Below are 16142 nucleotides of genomic sequence, written 5' to 3' on the forward strand. Positions count from 1 at the left end.
AACATTATGTATAGAAATTTTGGAAATCCAAACAATTTTTTTTGTTTTTTGTTTCCGTTTTCAATTTATTACAATACATAAATATAAATATTATTTTATCATTTTTTACTTCATCGGTGTTAGAGCTAATACAATTCTACTTTACGTTATTAAAAATGAAGAAACGGAAACGTTACCAAACGAACCCTAAATAGCTGGCATTTTTAGATGCTCGAAATATTAGATATGTGAAATTATAAATGTTTGGCATATTTAGATAGTTCGACCATTTTGTTTTTGGGAACACTTGGATGACTATGTTTATAATGAATTAGTGTATATATTATTTTAAAAATAAATGAAAAATATAAATAAAAAATTGATGAAACAAATTAGAATAAAGTCGAAGAAATGCTCCTAACATGGAAATCTTAAAAACTCATGTTACAAGAAGATTTAAAATTGCTAAGACATGTTAGGATGGTGAAAGAACATTTTATCCCATAGAAATCTAAAATTCTCATGAAACAAAGTGCGGCTTACTGACTTTTTTTTTTTTTTTTTTGTTGAAGCATCCTTACTGACTATTTAAAATGTGGATGTGGAATAAAATGTTATGGAAATGTAAATTAGTATCATGTGCAAAATTAAAATTGCAATTTTTGTTCATAGTTAGATTGTCAAGAAATTGATTCTTTTTGGGTCTTGAGGCCCAACTATTTCTAAAGCCCATTAAGCCAGTGTCTCTTTTAGTCTTTTTGGTGGCCAACTATTTCTAAAGCCTATTAAATTAAGTTGTCTCTTTCGTCTTTCTTTAGTGTCGAGAAAAATAATAAATAAATAAAATAGAACCTCTTAATAGAAATTAAGAAAGGTCCATTTTTTTAATATAACATCTAAGGTGTAAATTTGAATTCACGACCATTCGGTCATACATAGGTGTCTAAATCCCTTGAGTCCCGATTAGCAAAAAGATTTGAAACTTGAAATAAAAGACCAACTTAAACTTTAAAGAAATGTAATTAAATTTTGCATAAGGTAAAAATAAAACTTGCCTAGTCACATTTTTGTGCATGTAAATCTTTTTGTTCCTCAGTCTCTAAAAAGTGAGCATTAATATTTTTTCATGAAAAATGTCATGAGAATCAATTCTCCATATTTTCATGTGTTTTCCATTGTCGCTGCTTTTGGCCATCCCTTCAAGAATTTTAATTATTTTTCTCTCTTTAGCACAATTACCTGCCATTATAGCTTCACTTTGCCAATTGCAAATTAGCCATCCTAAACTCTTAGATGTTTGTCAATTGAATTACGAAATTCGTTATGTATTTGCTGGTGCAAATTCATGGAAAAAAGAAAAGGAAAAAATGGAAAAATAAAACATTGAGTTAAATTACTATAATATCCAAGTGGGCCCCATCTCAAAGAGTGGTAGTTGGTTATGGTGTATTAGTTGGTTATGGTTGGTAGGACTTATGAGACTCGTCTTTTGGCCACAAACTAGACCTACCACTTTGGCTTAATAGAGAATTGGTTTAAATCTTTTTTTTTCCCCTTATGAAGTTCTATTCTAAAATAAGATTTTATATATAATACAACCTTTAAGTTATGTATTAGAACCTTCCGTTAAAAATGCCACTTATATTTTAATCGTTAAATTATGTTTAATAAATAATGAGATATTTAAAAAACAAAAAAATTGTTACTCAATGCCATCTCATTGTATTTATGAGATGCATTCAAATTCCAAACATTAATAAACGGTTAATATAAAATTTTTGTAAAAAAGAAAAACAATAATATAAAATAATTGTAATATAAAGTTTGGAGATTAGAAAAGGAATAATTAAAAATTAAAAGCGGAAAATTTTCAAAAATTTACGAAAGCACCTTAAATGGATTGAAGTGGTTTCTTCCTACTCCGATTGTCATCAATCACGTCTATTCCCCCAACCAGTTCTTCAATTATTTTTTGAAAAAAATCTTCAACAATTTTACCTCTAAACTCTCCCATCGCTTCTCCTCCGCTCCGCTCCGCTCTTCCGCCCATGGATTCCGACGCCGCCGACGAAGTAGTTTTCGAATTCCAACCGGTCTTCCGCGTCTTCAGAAGCGGCCGCGTCGAGAGGCTCATTCCCGGCGACCGCGTTCCGCCGTCGACTGATCAGCGGACCGGCGTGCAGTCCAAAGACATCCTCATCGATCCACAAACTGGAGTCTCCGTCCGCATTTACCTCCCGCCGGTTCCGGATTCAACAAAGCTCCCGCTCCTAATTTACATCCACGGCGGCGCATTCGCAATCGGCTCCGCCGATTCCGCCATCTACCACCGCCACCTGATCTCCCTCGCCGCCGAAGCGAACGCCGTCGCTCTGTCGGTGAACTACCGGCTGGCGCCTGAGCATCCTCTCCCTGCGGCGTACGACGACGCCTGGACGTCGGTGGAATGGGCCGCCTCGCACGCGAATCGCGACGGCGCGGAGATTTGGCTGAACAACCACGCGGATTTTGATCGCGTTTTCCTTGTTGGAGACAGCGCTGGGGCCAACATTTCGTACAACTTAGTGGGCCGGGCTGGTAATGGGCCGGCGGGATTGAACATTGTTGGGCTGGGCCTGATCCATCCGTTTTTCATGATAGACAAGCCCGATAAGCTGATCGAGTACATCTTCCCGACGTCGGCGGGTCTGGAGGATCCGAGGATGAACCCGAGAGCGAACCCGGAACTACGGAGCCTACGGTGCACCCAGGTGGTGATACTCGTGGCGGAGAATGATTGGCTGAAGGATAGGGGGCGTGGGTTTCACGCGGCGCTGAGGGAGAGTGGGTGGAAGGGGTCGGTGGAGATTGTGGAAACGGAGGGGGAGGGCCACGTGTTCCATTTGTTTAATCCGGAGAACGAGAAGGCTGCTACGTTGGTGAAACAGGTGGCTTCCTTCATCCAATCAACGTAAGCCACGTGGAAACTCGCTTTTTCCTGCCCCAAATTCTAAACATTTTTAAATTTTGTTGCTGATTATTGAAGATGTTAAAAATTTATAAGTATAATGCAAACAGTGGAAATTTGGAAGGATAAAAAATGGACATGAAGAGAATAAACAACTCAAATTTTATACAAATTTCTTGAAAATTTGGAGGGAATCGAAAGTTTTTTCTATCTTAAGATTATATTTTTCTTACTCTAAATTTTAATTAATTCATTAAGTATATAGTTTATTTTAACATTTATCAATAGTAAGGGACTAATTAAAAAATCTATTTTAACATTTATCAATAGTAAAGGACTAATTAAAAAATCTTAAAATATAAGAATATAAACTGAAACTTTTTAATGATATAGGCTAAGTTGGGAGAAAAAATAAAAAGTAAAAAACTCAAAATTACGGACTAAAAATATATATATATATATATATATATATATATATATATATTTTTTTTTTTTTTTTTTTTTTACTATGTTACAGGCACACAGATTCGAACCTTCGACCCACGAAGAAGGTTATTAATGCTACACCTAGGTAGGCTCGTCTACATAATTTAACATTGTATTTAGTATAAAATGTGGTGTTTTTATGTTTATGTGATCTATTGTTGGTGTTTCCAAAATCATATTTTCCCCCTATATCTAGCCCAATAGTGTAAATTTTAATTTTATTAAATTAAAATCTGTATTAGAATATATATGGTAATTAATTCTTCCTCAAGATTAAATGAGAAAAAAGAAACCATCAACAAAATCATATAAAATACAAATAACAAAATACTCAAAATTATGCTCTTAAAAATATATAAATTCAATCATCAAAATATTTTGAGTCATTTCTTCCGAGAAAAAAAAAATTTAAGTTGTATTTTTTTAAAATTGGACTAATAGGTTATTGTTTGCAGGAGCGGATCCACGTTGGAATCGGAGACACATGCCCTTAAAATTTGATTAAATATAATATATTGCATCAAGTGATCAACAGAATCGTACTTGGTATAGTGGCTTTCGACCTCACTTAAAGTAATTTTAATTTTTATGTTTAATTAAGTTTATATTACACAACATGCTTTTTTTAATAAAGTTAAATTCATATCCTTAAATTTAGATAAATATTGTAATTTTTATTCCTGTATTCAACTTCTTTGTTTTATTATTATTGGAATATTTTGGTGTTGTTAATTAGTAGGGTTGTTTCTTATAATAATTCACTTGTGTGATTTACTGTTGTTGACGTTTTGTACTCATTTTATTTTGCAAATATATTAGCTCATGTAATTTGTGTGAAGTTTTCATCCATTTTAATCATAAAATTATCTAAAGGAAAATAAATATTAAATGTCTTTTTCGTCCTTAAATATTTATAATTTTTTTTCCCTTGACTTAACTCGGTAAGAAATTAAGTTTTTTTTAGTACAACATATTGGAGAGGAGATTCAAACCCACAATCCGTTGTAGATATATGTCCATCACCACTGAGTTATGTTCGTTTTTGCTAATAAAAATTTAAGTTAAGGATTATTATAACTAGTAATTACATTTTTTTAATAACTTGCGATCATATATTGGCTAAATTTCTTTCTTTTCTTTATTTAGTTTGAATGTGGTCTTTTATATATTTTTTAAAAAAGGTTTATTACCGTTTAGATTATAATTTATTGGACGGCAATAACAAAAGTTTGATTTATTTTATTTTTTATAGAACAAACAAAAGCTATTTGTGGACGGACATATTTGATGTAAACAACTTCACATTTTGATTGAAAATAGTATGAGATTATGGTCTAACCCTAAGAGTATCTCATACTAGTAAAAATTGTCCATCTGTTTTTTTTTTTTTCCTTTTAGTTCAATACAACAAAACTGACTTTGATATCGAATTAATCGTCATTGTAAACTTACGATGATAGTAAGAACAATGTCGGTTATTAACCAACATGATGACGATTATTTAGATCTTAGTAACCGACATGGTTCATTCCAACAATAACAATTTAATTGTCATCTTAAATCAAAATTACATCTGATCCTAATTTGTATTTCTAAAATATAGTTTTCTTTTAGTTTAACAACAAGGTGCATGATTTGAACCTTTGTTTTTTAAGTAGGTAAGTGATTTCTTGACCCGATAAATTGTTTGGTGCCTAATTTGAGTAATAATAAGAAATAATAATATGGAAAAGTTAGAGAACGAACTTCCAATAAGGATGGCAATCTGATCGGTGGCAAATGGAAATCCTCTAATTCTAGAGGGACAAATAAGGTAATCAACCATCAACAATGGTTGAAAAGAGCAGTCGGAAACGACTCTGTGCTTCTTCAATGCCAGGAAAATGGTGAGAGGCAGTCAACAACCGGTGGCTAGCCGTGATAGTAGAGGAAGAGGGAAGATGGCGGTGGGGGTGAAGACGGTCAAGTAGATCGAAACGTTTAAAAGAATTTTGAAAAGTTGTTGTATACTTGAATGCAAGATAATAGATTAGGAGCCAGAGAGGGTCAAAAGAGATAATGGGGTGAGAGAGAGGGAGATTTTTTATTTTTTAACATTTTGAAATTTATGAAAAAAAAACCAGTTAAAACATTTATTTTCGTTAAAAAATGGGTGAATTCGAATATCTATTATTTATTAGGAAAAAATAAAAAAGAAGTTCTCCATTTGTTGAAATGAAAACCACCCCATAAATATTGATCAAATTGTATTTGCATAAAAAACAAAAGTTAAACTAATAACAAATCTGCAGCGCAAATCATCAAAAAGAACATTCGCCGTTGCCGGGGATCGAACCCGGGTCACCCGCGTGACAGGCGGGAATACTTACCACTATACTACAACGACCTTGTTGGTATCTGTTGAATAAAATATTTATTTAATAATTAATTTCGTGTTTTGCGACCCCATAAAAATCCAATGACTTATTTTTTTTCTTATTTATAAAGAAAAATCTGTTGCAGCTGACCTGAAGTTAGTTCAATTAATAAGTTTGTCAAATGCACTAAAAGGTAAACATATAATCCCCCAAAAGTAAAGAAATTTCTCGAACATACAATAAAAAAATATCGTTCAATAGCATTTTTTTCTTTTTGCAAAATATCATTAAATAATATTGTATAATATATGATTTTCATATTTCTCTCCATCAAATATATAAATGGAATCGCCAAAACGAGCATAGTTCAACAATAATTGACATATATTTTCAAACGAGAGGTTAGAGTTCGAATCCTCACCTCCACGATACTATATATATATATGGGATCTAAGAAGTACATCCTTTATTTTATGACAAATGACTTCATTTTACCAATCACATTAAATATTGCAACCACTTCCCAACTTAAGAAAAACATCTAAATTGAACTAAAAAAACAAAATTCACTTTTTGTCGCAGGGAGGGGAGAGGGAGAAAGATAGAAAGGAGCATAAATACGCACATAAATCTTATCGACGGTTTGTTTTGTGAGAATCTAAAATTTCGATAGGATTGACAACCTATATTTATTTGTCAATCATAGATACTCGGAGGATTTTAAGAGTTTTAGGGCATCTTATAATATCTATATGGGACTCGGAAGCATCTAAGAAATTTTAAAGGTCCTCTTGCAGTACGGGTTTTTTTATTCTCATAACATCTTTTCTCAATTTTCTTTATTTCTCCATTTTTATTTTACTTTTAAATAATGTGATATATTATTCATTCATAAATGATTATATATAATTATGTTTATGTGCTACCATTAGATACAAAATAAACTTTAATCAATAGTATAACATAAAAGAATATAGACCAAATAACAACATTTATAAATAGACCGCCCAATATAAACTAAATTGATATCTAATGTGTAATCTTTCATTTATTTTACTCTTTCATACTATTCAATATAAACTAAATTGACATAAAAATATAATATCAAATTAATAAAAATAAAACTATTATATGAATTCAAATTACATACAATTATATTTAAAAAATACATTTTAACATATAAATTATCTAAGGTAATGTTTAATTTTAGTACATCCAAAATAAATATAGTTTTTTTTTCTTTTTTTTTTGAGAAAAGAAGAGACTTTTATCAAGAAGAAATAAGATCCTGATTCGCCATAAGGCCAGTCAATCAGAGAGATACAAGAAAACCAACATGCACTTTCCTCTAATTCGAAGGCCCTGCGAGCGAGATAGTGGGCATAAAAATTACCATCCCTCTTTACTTTATTAGAAGAGATGACGTCGCAAGCATCTTGAAGATATAAAATTTCTTTGACTACCTACGTTATTTGCTATTTCAGTAATATCATCGTCTTCCCTTCGCAACAACTTAATTAGTCATACCTATCCAGTCCGTCTCCACCTGAATAGGATAAACAGCAGGTTTCGCATCCTTTCCAGAATAGCCATAACTTTCAACATCCCAAACATATTCATAAATATTCTTCCAAAATAAATATGATTATCTAAAAATAGTATAAGGGAAGACGAAGAGCATATTTGTAATTGGTATATACCGTTGGAATCCCCCACAACATATTTGTACTGTTTTGTTGTGGTGGGTTCTTTGTATTCTCCGTCCAAAAAGAAAATTAAAGTTATGCACCAAAATGGTATTTTGCCCATAAATTTAATAACGTCATATTCACCAAATTTCAGCCACACGGCTTCCTTCTCTGCCCTCTTCTTTTCCATTATAAGTCTCTACACGGAGCTTCATTTCTGCTCATCAATGGCGTCTTCCCCCAAAAATCTCGGCATCGCTCACGATTTCTTCCCCTTCTTCAGAGTCTTCAGCGACGGCCGCGTCCATCGACTAATTACCCCCAACGTTGTCCCCGCCTCCGACGACCCCCAATCCACTTTCCGATCCAAAGACGTCACCATCTCGCCCCAACCCCACATCACCGCCAGAATTTTCATCCCCTCCTCCGCGGCCGACGACGACGCGTGCCGGCGCCTCCCCCTCCTCTTCTACGTCCACGGCGGCGCCTTCTGCATCGAATCCGCCTTCAGTTCCCAATACCACACCCACGTCGGCTCCCTCGCCGCCCGGGCCCACGCCGTGGCCGTCTCCGTCGAGTACCGCCTCGCGCCGGAGCACCCGATCCCGGCCTGCTACGACGATTGCTGGGCGGCGCTGAAATGGGTCGCGGCGCACGCGAACGGAGACGGATCGGAGCCCTGGCTGAACAATTTCGCCGATTTTGGGCGGATCTGTTTGGCCGGCGATTCGGCCGGCGCGAATATCTGCCATTATCTGGCTTCCCGGGCGGGATCGGAGGATTTGGGGGAATGGCGTTGATTCATCCGTTTTTTGGGGATGGGGGAGATAACAGGCTGTGGAAGTATTTGTGTCCGGGGATTAGTGGGGAAGACGATCCTAGCCTGAGACCGGCCGCAGAGGATCTGCGGAAACTGGCCTGCCGGAGAGTGGCGGTGTTTTTGGCGGAGGAGGATTTTTTGAAGGAGGGAGGGAGGAAGTACGATGGGGAATTGAGGAGGAGCGGGTGGAGAGGGGCGGCGGAGACGGTGGAGCACGGCGGAGAGGGGCATGTGTTTCATTTGATGAAGCCGGAGTATGAGAAGGCTGATGATTTGATGCAAAAATTAGCCTCTTTCGTTAAATTAGTAGATTAAAAAGGTAGAAGTTTAGAAGTTTGGTGTGCTTTTATTTTGAAAAAATTGTTTGGTTTTTTTAGTAAAACAGGGGCAGGGATTTAAACTCTCTATCTTCTAGTCGGAAATATGTGGCCTACTTAATTAGGTCCATGTTGTCATTTGGTCATTCTCTTTCTCAAATTTAAAAACCAAATTATTAGTTGTACTAGAGTAAATGGGCCTTCAAGTTCTATTCTATTTATCTATTTATTATTATTTTGTTAGTTTCATAATTGTGATAATGGGGATCGAATTATTAACATTATAGATTATATATATAGAGGTTACACGCAGTTCAACTAATCTATAAACAATCTGACCTTACTATATTTAGTTGAAAAAAAGCTTATAGAATATTAAATCTTTATAATATGTTTTTTATTCGCTCTATGAATGGTAATTTAAACAAAACTACTCTAGTTATAAGTTTGTAAAAAGTGTTACATAATAAATTAATTATGATTTTAGTACTATTGAGTTCTAACCTTCGATTTTAGTCTAGTAGTTTAATTCACCTCACCTTGTACGTGTGTTTGTAAAAAAAAGAAAACTAGGGGGAAAAGCATGGCAGAGAATGATGAAGGGAAGGAAATTGTCTCTCTAGTTAGCCTTAGATTTAAAATATATATATATATATATATATGAATGTTCAAATTTCAAAGTTTATTCTCTAATTTACCCCTGTCATTCTAAACTTCTAAAATTTAAAGATTGTATAAATGAAAAGTATGTACACTTTTGCCCCTATCTATGAAAACATTTTTGCTCCATATTTATAAATGATTTCTCATAAAATACTTCATGGTATTTTTATTTTTAATTTTTTCAAATACATTTTTATACTTCCAAATATGATAGTTCTGAGAGGAAAATATTTTTTATATGACCAAAAGCACGTTCAAACATAGTCTAAGAAAACTTTTAAAATAATAAAAGTATTTGTTAATATAGAATATAGGTAAGTTCAAAATAACTCTTGAAAAAGGTATTTTGATGTGAAGTATTTTTTCTAACAACACTTTATATATACTAGTTCAATTACCAATGCATGTAATAAAAATATTGATTTCATATATTATAAAAATAATTTATTTTGATAAGTGCTTTAAATTTGTAAAAATATCATAAGTTTATTAAATATATATATATGTATATATATATTTATAATCAATTGTAAAAATATAAGGTTAAAGGTAATTATTATTAATAAAATATGTTAAAAATAAAAAAATGATAAAAATGATATCCAATATGAATCAAATCAATCATATTATTAAATTTTAAATTAATCTATGTATTCTAATTTGTTGATGTTTTACCTTTCTATATTGTTAACATTTTTTTAAAAAATCTATTTACTGGTTTATTATTAGTAAATATAGGTTTAAGTTTTTAATTGCTGTGGAAATAAATTGAACACACAAATTTATAGTTTGAGTGAGTGAACAAAATTATAAAATCTTTTACATTCCAAAAACCTTCATATTCTACAATTAAATATAAGTATATATAAATATTTATATATAAATATTTAAAAATACTTAATTTATGCACATTGAATGCGTAACTTTTTACATTCTAACTTTTCACATTCTACTCATTTAATCTTTTTGAGTACATACAAATTGCATTATCATATACAACAATTTCAATGAAGTTTAAGTTACATTTTCTCATTGTTAATATAATAATTTTTTATATTCTCATTTTGAAAAGTTTATTTTACCTAATTTAGGATCCTTATTTTTTTAACTACATGTTCAATTAAAATTATAAAGATTTTCCAATCTATTTTTTTTCTTAACATCGTATATTAAAATTTTCAACCTCAATAAAGAAAATTTATTTTAATTATTTGATTTCATATTATAATTATACTTATTATTTTAAAATCCTTTAACTTTTTTAGTGAATTAAAAAAAATTTGTATTCCAAACTTTTTGGATTGATTATTATTGATAATTGATTAATTAATTAATTTACTATTTATAATTAATTCAAAACTTGGTAAGGACACAAAATATTTTTTTTTTCCAAACAAAATAAGAAAAGCTTATAATTATTATCAATAAATTATTGATTTTTCACCCAACATTTTAAATAAAAAACACATGAATTATAAAAGAAAGATAAAAAACAAAAAAAAAATCTAATATTGTAGCTATAAGCTCATTCTTTAAAATAAATTTTCTCCCTTGACAATTGACCAATATTATTATTCAATATGGTAGAATTTTAGAAAGTGATTTGCATCACATGAAATCAATCGAATATCACAAAAAAAAGAGAGAAATATTGACAATTGTGGTCAACAAACAAATAAAATTATTGTAAATATATAAAAAAAATCAACAATTATGACGTGAGCAACCGTAGGGTTTCAGTCGTTAGCTCCCCAGTCGTCAAGTCACCAATTTTCTTGAGAGTATGCCTCTAGGAATCCCTGATACTTCAACTCTATGATTGTATTCTAAGATCATCATTCCAGAGATGAAAAATCATGGCTCAAACAGAAAGCATCTCATTATAAAGTGGAATTGAAACGTCCCAGTCTCGGATATAAATCCAACAACGTGCTTCCTTGCAACTTGAATATATCACCAGCATCTTAAAGACGTTTTTCAAGATCGAAGAATTCTTTGAGAGCAATGAATTGAGAGCACTAAAAAGAATAATGAAAGGGAGAAGTGTTTGTGACCAAAATGGTGGAAAAAAGCCCAAATATATATAGTAATAGATTGATGAAAATTTACAAAACTTTTAGAAATTCCATCTGAATTGTAATTAAAGGAAAAACCTTTTACATTCCAACTTTTTACCTTCCATATATTTATTATTTATTGATAATTAATTATTAACACATGTTATTTATTTGTAATTAAGCAAAAATCAAAGAGGTATGATGGTCTTAAAATGTTTTTTCGTACCTTTTTAATATATTATAGATTATATATATATATATTTTGGAGAAAGAACAGCACTTTATATTTTAACAGTATAGCAGTCTAACAAAACAGTATATTTAATTACCTACCATTTTTAACATAAAAACCTCCAGAAATTTACTAATTTTAGGGGAACAAAAAACAAGCTCTAACACACAAGATCAAATCACTAACAAATCATATATAAGATCAAATATTAAATAGTATTTTCAAAATTCATTAATTTAAGCGAAATATAATATAGCTCCATTAATGTCGCATTCAAAATTTCAAGGTTTATTTTAAGTATAAAATTACATATAATTTTATGAAATTGAAAATTTAAAATTGACCTATCTTTCTAAATTCATGGTAAATTAAAATACTATTTTTTTTTCAAAATGACTTAAATGGTATTAAAATATCGGTCACACATTTTCATTGACATTTCTATGTGGGTTTGACATAAGGAATAAATTGACATTTCTATCCCCTAAAAAAATTGACAGTTCCATAATATTGAAAAAATCGACAAAATATGAAAATCATCAACAAAATCTTAGTAATATAAACCAAATATTAATATAAATTATTTTCAACTTATTTAGAAATATTTGGTTTTTTATTTAAATAGTTTTTTTTTTAATTTTTTGTAATTTATTAAAAATTATATATCGACATCTACGTTTACATCCGATTGAGACTCCATTTAAGAAAAAAGTCATGGAGAAAAGCCAAAAATAATTTTGAAAAGTCGAGGCGGCCAGCGTATGAAATTATCAATGTGGGCAACTTAAGATTCTCAATCTAAGGTTTAAAGGATCTGACGACATGTCGATCATATATATATATTCATAAACAAAGGATAATCATATATTATCTGTATTTAGGAAAAGATATTTTAGACATCTCACACAAATATCCATATAATATAAACAATTAAATAATGAACAAGAGAGGAGTTAAAATTACAGTTTTGGTTCATCAGATTTGAGATAACAATATAAAAACTTTAGTTCCTAAAAATTGGAAATTAGGGTTTGTTTGGGAGTAATATTTTGAAAAAAGTGATATAATGTAATTGATTTTTCAAAATCATATCAAAGTGATCGATTTTAAACTTTTCTAAAATCAAATTTCTAATTTGCCAAACACGAGTTATGACAAGGAAAATGATCATTTTACCAAAATCACTCACAAACACATTCTTAGTAGAATGAAAAATTTTGAAAAAAAAAAGATTTTAAGTATAATCGATTTTCCAAAATCACATATAAAGATGTCTTGAGAGTGATGGTAGAATTAGTGATTTTGAAAAAAAAATTACGTATAATTGATTTTTTAAAATTATCCAAGTGATACATTAAAAATCAATTTACAGAACTTTTAAACTTTCCTCAAATCAATTTTTAATTTGTCATGGGAGTGATTTTGACCATGAAAAAAATGATTTTGACAATTGCTAAGATTGCTCCCAAAAAGACCCTGAGTGATAATTTCAAAATCCATTTAAAATGATTTTAAACTTTCTTAAAATCAAAATGTTAATTTACATGAGCAATAAAAAGGAAAGTGAATTTGGTAATGACAAAATTAATTTTAGCATGCCAAAATCACTCTCAAACACATTTATAGTCTCGCTTGTAAAGCTCTTTCGTCGAGTGCGCGATCATGACAGGACTCGAGGAAGAAGCTCCGGCTAACTCCGTGCCAGCAGACGCGGTAAGACGGGGGGGGGGGGGGGGGGCAAGTGCTTTTTATACGGGTGAGAAAATCATAAAATAATGTTGGAGTTACTTATTGATTTTTTATTATTTTTCTTTTGAACCATAAAAATGAACACAAACATCCACCTAGGACTTGCTAACTTAACCAATTATATTTAAAATATATTATAATATATTTAAAAATCAATAACCATACGAACATAACTCAACCAATAAATTTGAAACTTTAGTTGAACAAAAAAAAAAAAAAAATCTGAGGACCAACTTGCTATGAAAAATGAAAACAAAAACAAAACTAACTGTGTCGTGGCCTCATTTTTGGAAAGGACACGTTGAATGGATCTCCTCCACAAAAAGGACCAATGATCAAATACTTTTATATTAAAATATTTTTAACTCTAAATTAAAATTGTCTAGTTTTTTATTTTATTTTATTTTCATGTGTCGACTATCAAAATTTGGAAAAGTAGGTTAGTTCAAATCGGATCTTAGTTAGTCATTGACTCATTGTGACTTATTAGTTATATGTAATTTTTTAATTTTCTCCATTAGACTTTAATTTTCTACATATCACATATTAAATTTGACTAGGAAATATCTAATGGTGTAATTGTTAAATAGCATCTCAACTGAGATTAATACATACCCCTCTATAAAATGATCTTTTCATATCTCCATTCTATCATTGTGATGTAATATTTAAAAAAATAGTTAATAAACTTAGCAGGTGTGGTTGGACCAATTGGGCTAAAAATACATCAAATTAAGTCATATAAAGAAGAGATTAAAATAATATTTACATATTAATAAATCATTAATCATGTGACTAGAATCACACACAATTGTCCAATAAATACTATAATATTTCTAGATCATTCTAGTCCTCGAAAAGGGCAAAATAAAATAAAATAAAATTTGATATTTTATTTTGATTTATTCAATTTAATTTATGTCCTTTACCTTCAATTTTGATTTAGTTCCTATAATTTAAATAAAATTTTATTGACTAGTCGCTCTTTTGATTGAGACTATATTATTGACCGACTTAAAATGACCTTCCACGTGGTAGGGGAATTGAGGTTATTAAAATTCAAAGTTAATGATCAAATGGAACTATTTTCAATCACTCGTCCACAATCACAAATCTCGCACCTAAAATCTTGATATCTTGTTTAATAGTCATTGAATGTCCCGATTGAATTATGTTCAATTTAACTAGTTCCTTAACTGATGAGAGTGAAAATTTTGCCATTGCCGAAGATCGAATCAAGTATTAAATTGAAATGAAAAGTAAGTTTTATAAAAACACAAGACCAAATTTATAAATTGACACACAAAAAAAAAAGTGATATAAATATATGCACACTTTTCACATTTCTTGTCATCATCTTTTTCTTTTCCATCCGCTGCTTCTTTCTTCTTCCTCTGCATCTGCCATGGCTTCCAACGAGATCGCCCACGATGCCTCGCCATTGTTAATCGTTTACAAAGACGGCCGAGTCCAGCGGCTCGCCGGCAACGACGTCACCCCTCCCTCTCTCGACCCCCAAACCGGCGTCGACTCCAAAGACGTCCCCATCTCGCCGGAAACGGCCGTCACTGTTCGGATTTACAGACCCAAAATCCCCGCCGACGCAGGCCCACAACCTCCGAAGCTTCCTCTTCTTGTTTACATCCACGGCGGCGGCTTCTGCATCGAATCGGCCTTCTCCCCCACCTACCACCGACACATCAACTCCTTGGTCGCGAAAGCCAACGCCGTCGCCGTCTCCGTCGACTACCGGCGAGCCCCGGAGCACCATCTCCCCATCGCTTACGAAGATTCATGGGCCGCTCTGAAATGGGTCGCCGCCCATGCGGCCGGAACCGGCCCGGATGAGTGGCTGAACGGTCTGGCGGACTTGAACCGGGTTTATATCGCCGGAGATAGCGCCGGCGCCAACATCGCGCACCACATGGCGGTGCGCATGGGGACGGAGGGGCTGGCCGGAGTGAAAATTAGGGGATTGCTGTTAATTCACCCTTATTTTTGGGGGGGAAAATTGATCGGAGACGAAGAGAAGCTGGATCCGAAGGAAAGATCGATAATCGAAAATCTGTGGTATTTGGCTTGCCCTAAGATTAGCGGGTTGGACGACCCGATTGTGAACCCGGCTTGCGACCCGAACTTGGGGCGGCTCGCGGCGGAGAGAGTGGCGGTTTTTGTGGCGGAGAAGGACGCGCTCAAGCAGAGAGGGTGGTTTTACGAAGAGAGCCTGAAGAAATCGGGATGGGGCGGCGCCGTCGAGGTGCAGGAGACGAAGGCTGAAGGACACGTGTTCCATTTGTTCAATCCGATGTCCGACGTGGCGGCGGACTTCGTCGGAAAGCTCGCCGCGTTCATCAACGCCGGCCACCGTGATTGAAGCCGAGACGACAAATAATTCCCCTTCCCGGCCCGTCTGAAACCAACTGTTTTTACTTTTTTTTTTTTTTTTTTTGTGGAAGGGGAAAAATAAAAGGATCGAAAGTCTTCTATTTCTGCTTCTGTTTCGGGGGTTTTTTTTTTTTTTTGTGATTTTACACTGAAACGGCAATGTTAAATTTCTAATAAGCATTTTATTTTGCTTCACTTTTGGTATAAAATATAAATACTTTTTTCTTTTAGAAAATAAAATATAAATACTTTAATAAGTCTTTATACAATGGATTACGCAAATAAATGACGGTGTAAATGTAGTATATAGTCTATATATGGGTTGTCATTTTTCTAGTTTATATAGGTTTGATAAAAGAATGTTTAATTTATAGTTTTAGATAAATAATTTTTAACCTGGTTCATATTTGTGTGTTTTTGTTTTAGAATATAACATATGTCGTGTAAATTTCGTTACTTTTT

At 32.5% G+C, this 16142-nt stretch overlaps 2 protein-coding genes, 1 non-coding gene and 1 pseudogene across 4 annotated transcripts; 3 read left to right on the plus strand and 1 right to left on the minus strand.

Moving 5' to 3' along the window:
- Positions 1–1816: 1816 nt before the first annotated feature.
- Positions 1817–4191, plus strand: LOC111017169 (putative carboxylesterase 2). 2 transcript variants are annotated; one of them, XM_088120594.1, is made up of 3 exons: positions 1817–2929; positions 3444–3497; positions 3868–4191. In XM_088120594.1, the coding sequence occupies exons 1-3, from the start codon at positions 2028–2030 to the stop codon at positions 3911–3913; spliced, it is 1002 nt and encodes a 333-aa protein (XP_087976720.1). In that variant the 5' UTR covers positions 1817–2027; the 3' UTR covers positions 3914–4191. The 2 variants fall into 2 exon arrangements, with proteins under 2 accessions (XP_087976720.1, XP_022148541.1); XM_022292849.2 differs by lacking the exon at positions 3444–3497 and having other exon boundaries at positions 1820–2929.
- A 1535-nt stretch (positions 4192–5726) lies between these two features.
- On the minus strand, positions 5727–5798 carry TRNAD-GUC (transfer RNA aspartic acid (anticodon GUC)). Its single transcript has one exon. It is a non-coding gene; the product is annotated as a tRNA-Asp (tRNA).
- Positions 5799–7514: 1716 nt separating this feature from the next.
- LOC111017159 (putative carboxylesterase 1 pseudogene) lies at positions 7515–8837 on the plus strand (annotated as a pseudogene).
- Positions 8838–14626: 5789 nt separating this feature from the next.
- LOC148212764 (putative carboxylesterase 13) lies at positions 14627–15791 on the plus strand. Its single transcript, XM_088120477.1, has one exon. The coding sequence runs from the start codon at positions 14701–14703 to the stop codon at positions 15667–15669; it is 969 nt and encodes a 322-aa protein (XP_087976603.1). The 5' UTR covers positions 14627–14700; the 3' UTR covers positions 15670–15791.
- Positions 15792–16142: the final 351 nt, after the last annotated feature.

The sequence above is a fragment of the Momordica charantia genome (assembly GCF_013281855.1).
Source record: "Momordica charantia cultivar OHB3-1 chromosome 2 unlocalized genomic scaffold, Mcharantia_2.0 BLBB01000002.1, whole genome shotgun sequence".
In the NCBI taxonomy this organism is placed as follows: domain Eukaryota; kingdom Viridiplantae; phylum Streptophyta; class Magnoliopsida; order Cucurbitales; family Cucurbitaceae; genus Momordica; species Momordica charantia.

Excerpts from the sequence above, each read along its gene's own strand:
- LOC111017169 (XM_088120594.1), top strand. The coding sequence starts at position 2,028 with ATGGATTCCGACGCCGCCGACGAAGTAGTTTTCGAATTCCAACCGGTC. Across the intron at positions 2,930-3,443 it reads GCTTCCTTCATCCAATCAAC|GCACACAGATTCGAACCTTC; the intron begins GTAAGCCACGTG and ends ACTATGTTACAG. Across the intron at positions 3,498-3,867 it reads GTTATTAATGCTACACCTAG|GAGCGGATCCACGTTGGAAT; the intron begins GTAGGCTCGTCT and ends TATTGTTTGCAG.
- LOC148212764 (XM_088120477.1), top strand. The coding sequence starts at position 14,701 with ATGGCTTCCAACGAGATCGCCCACGATGCCTCGCCATTGTTAATCGTT.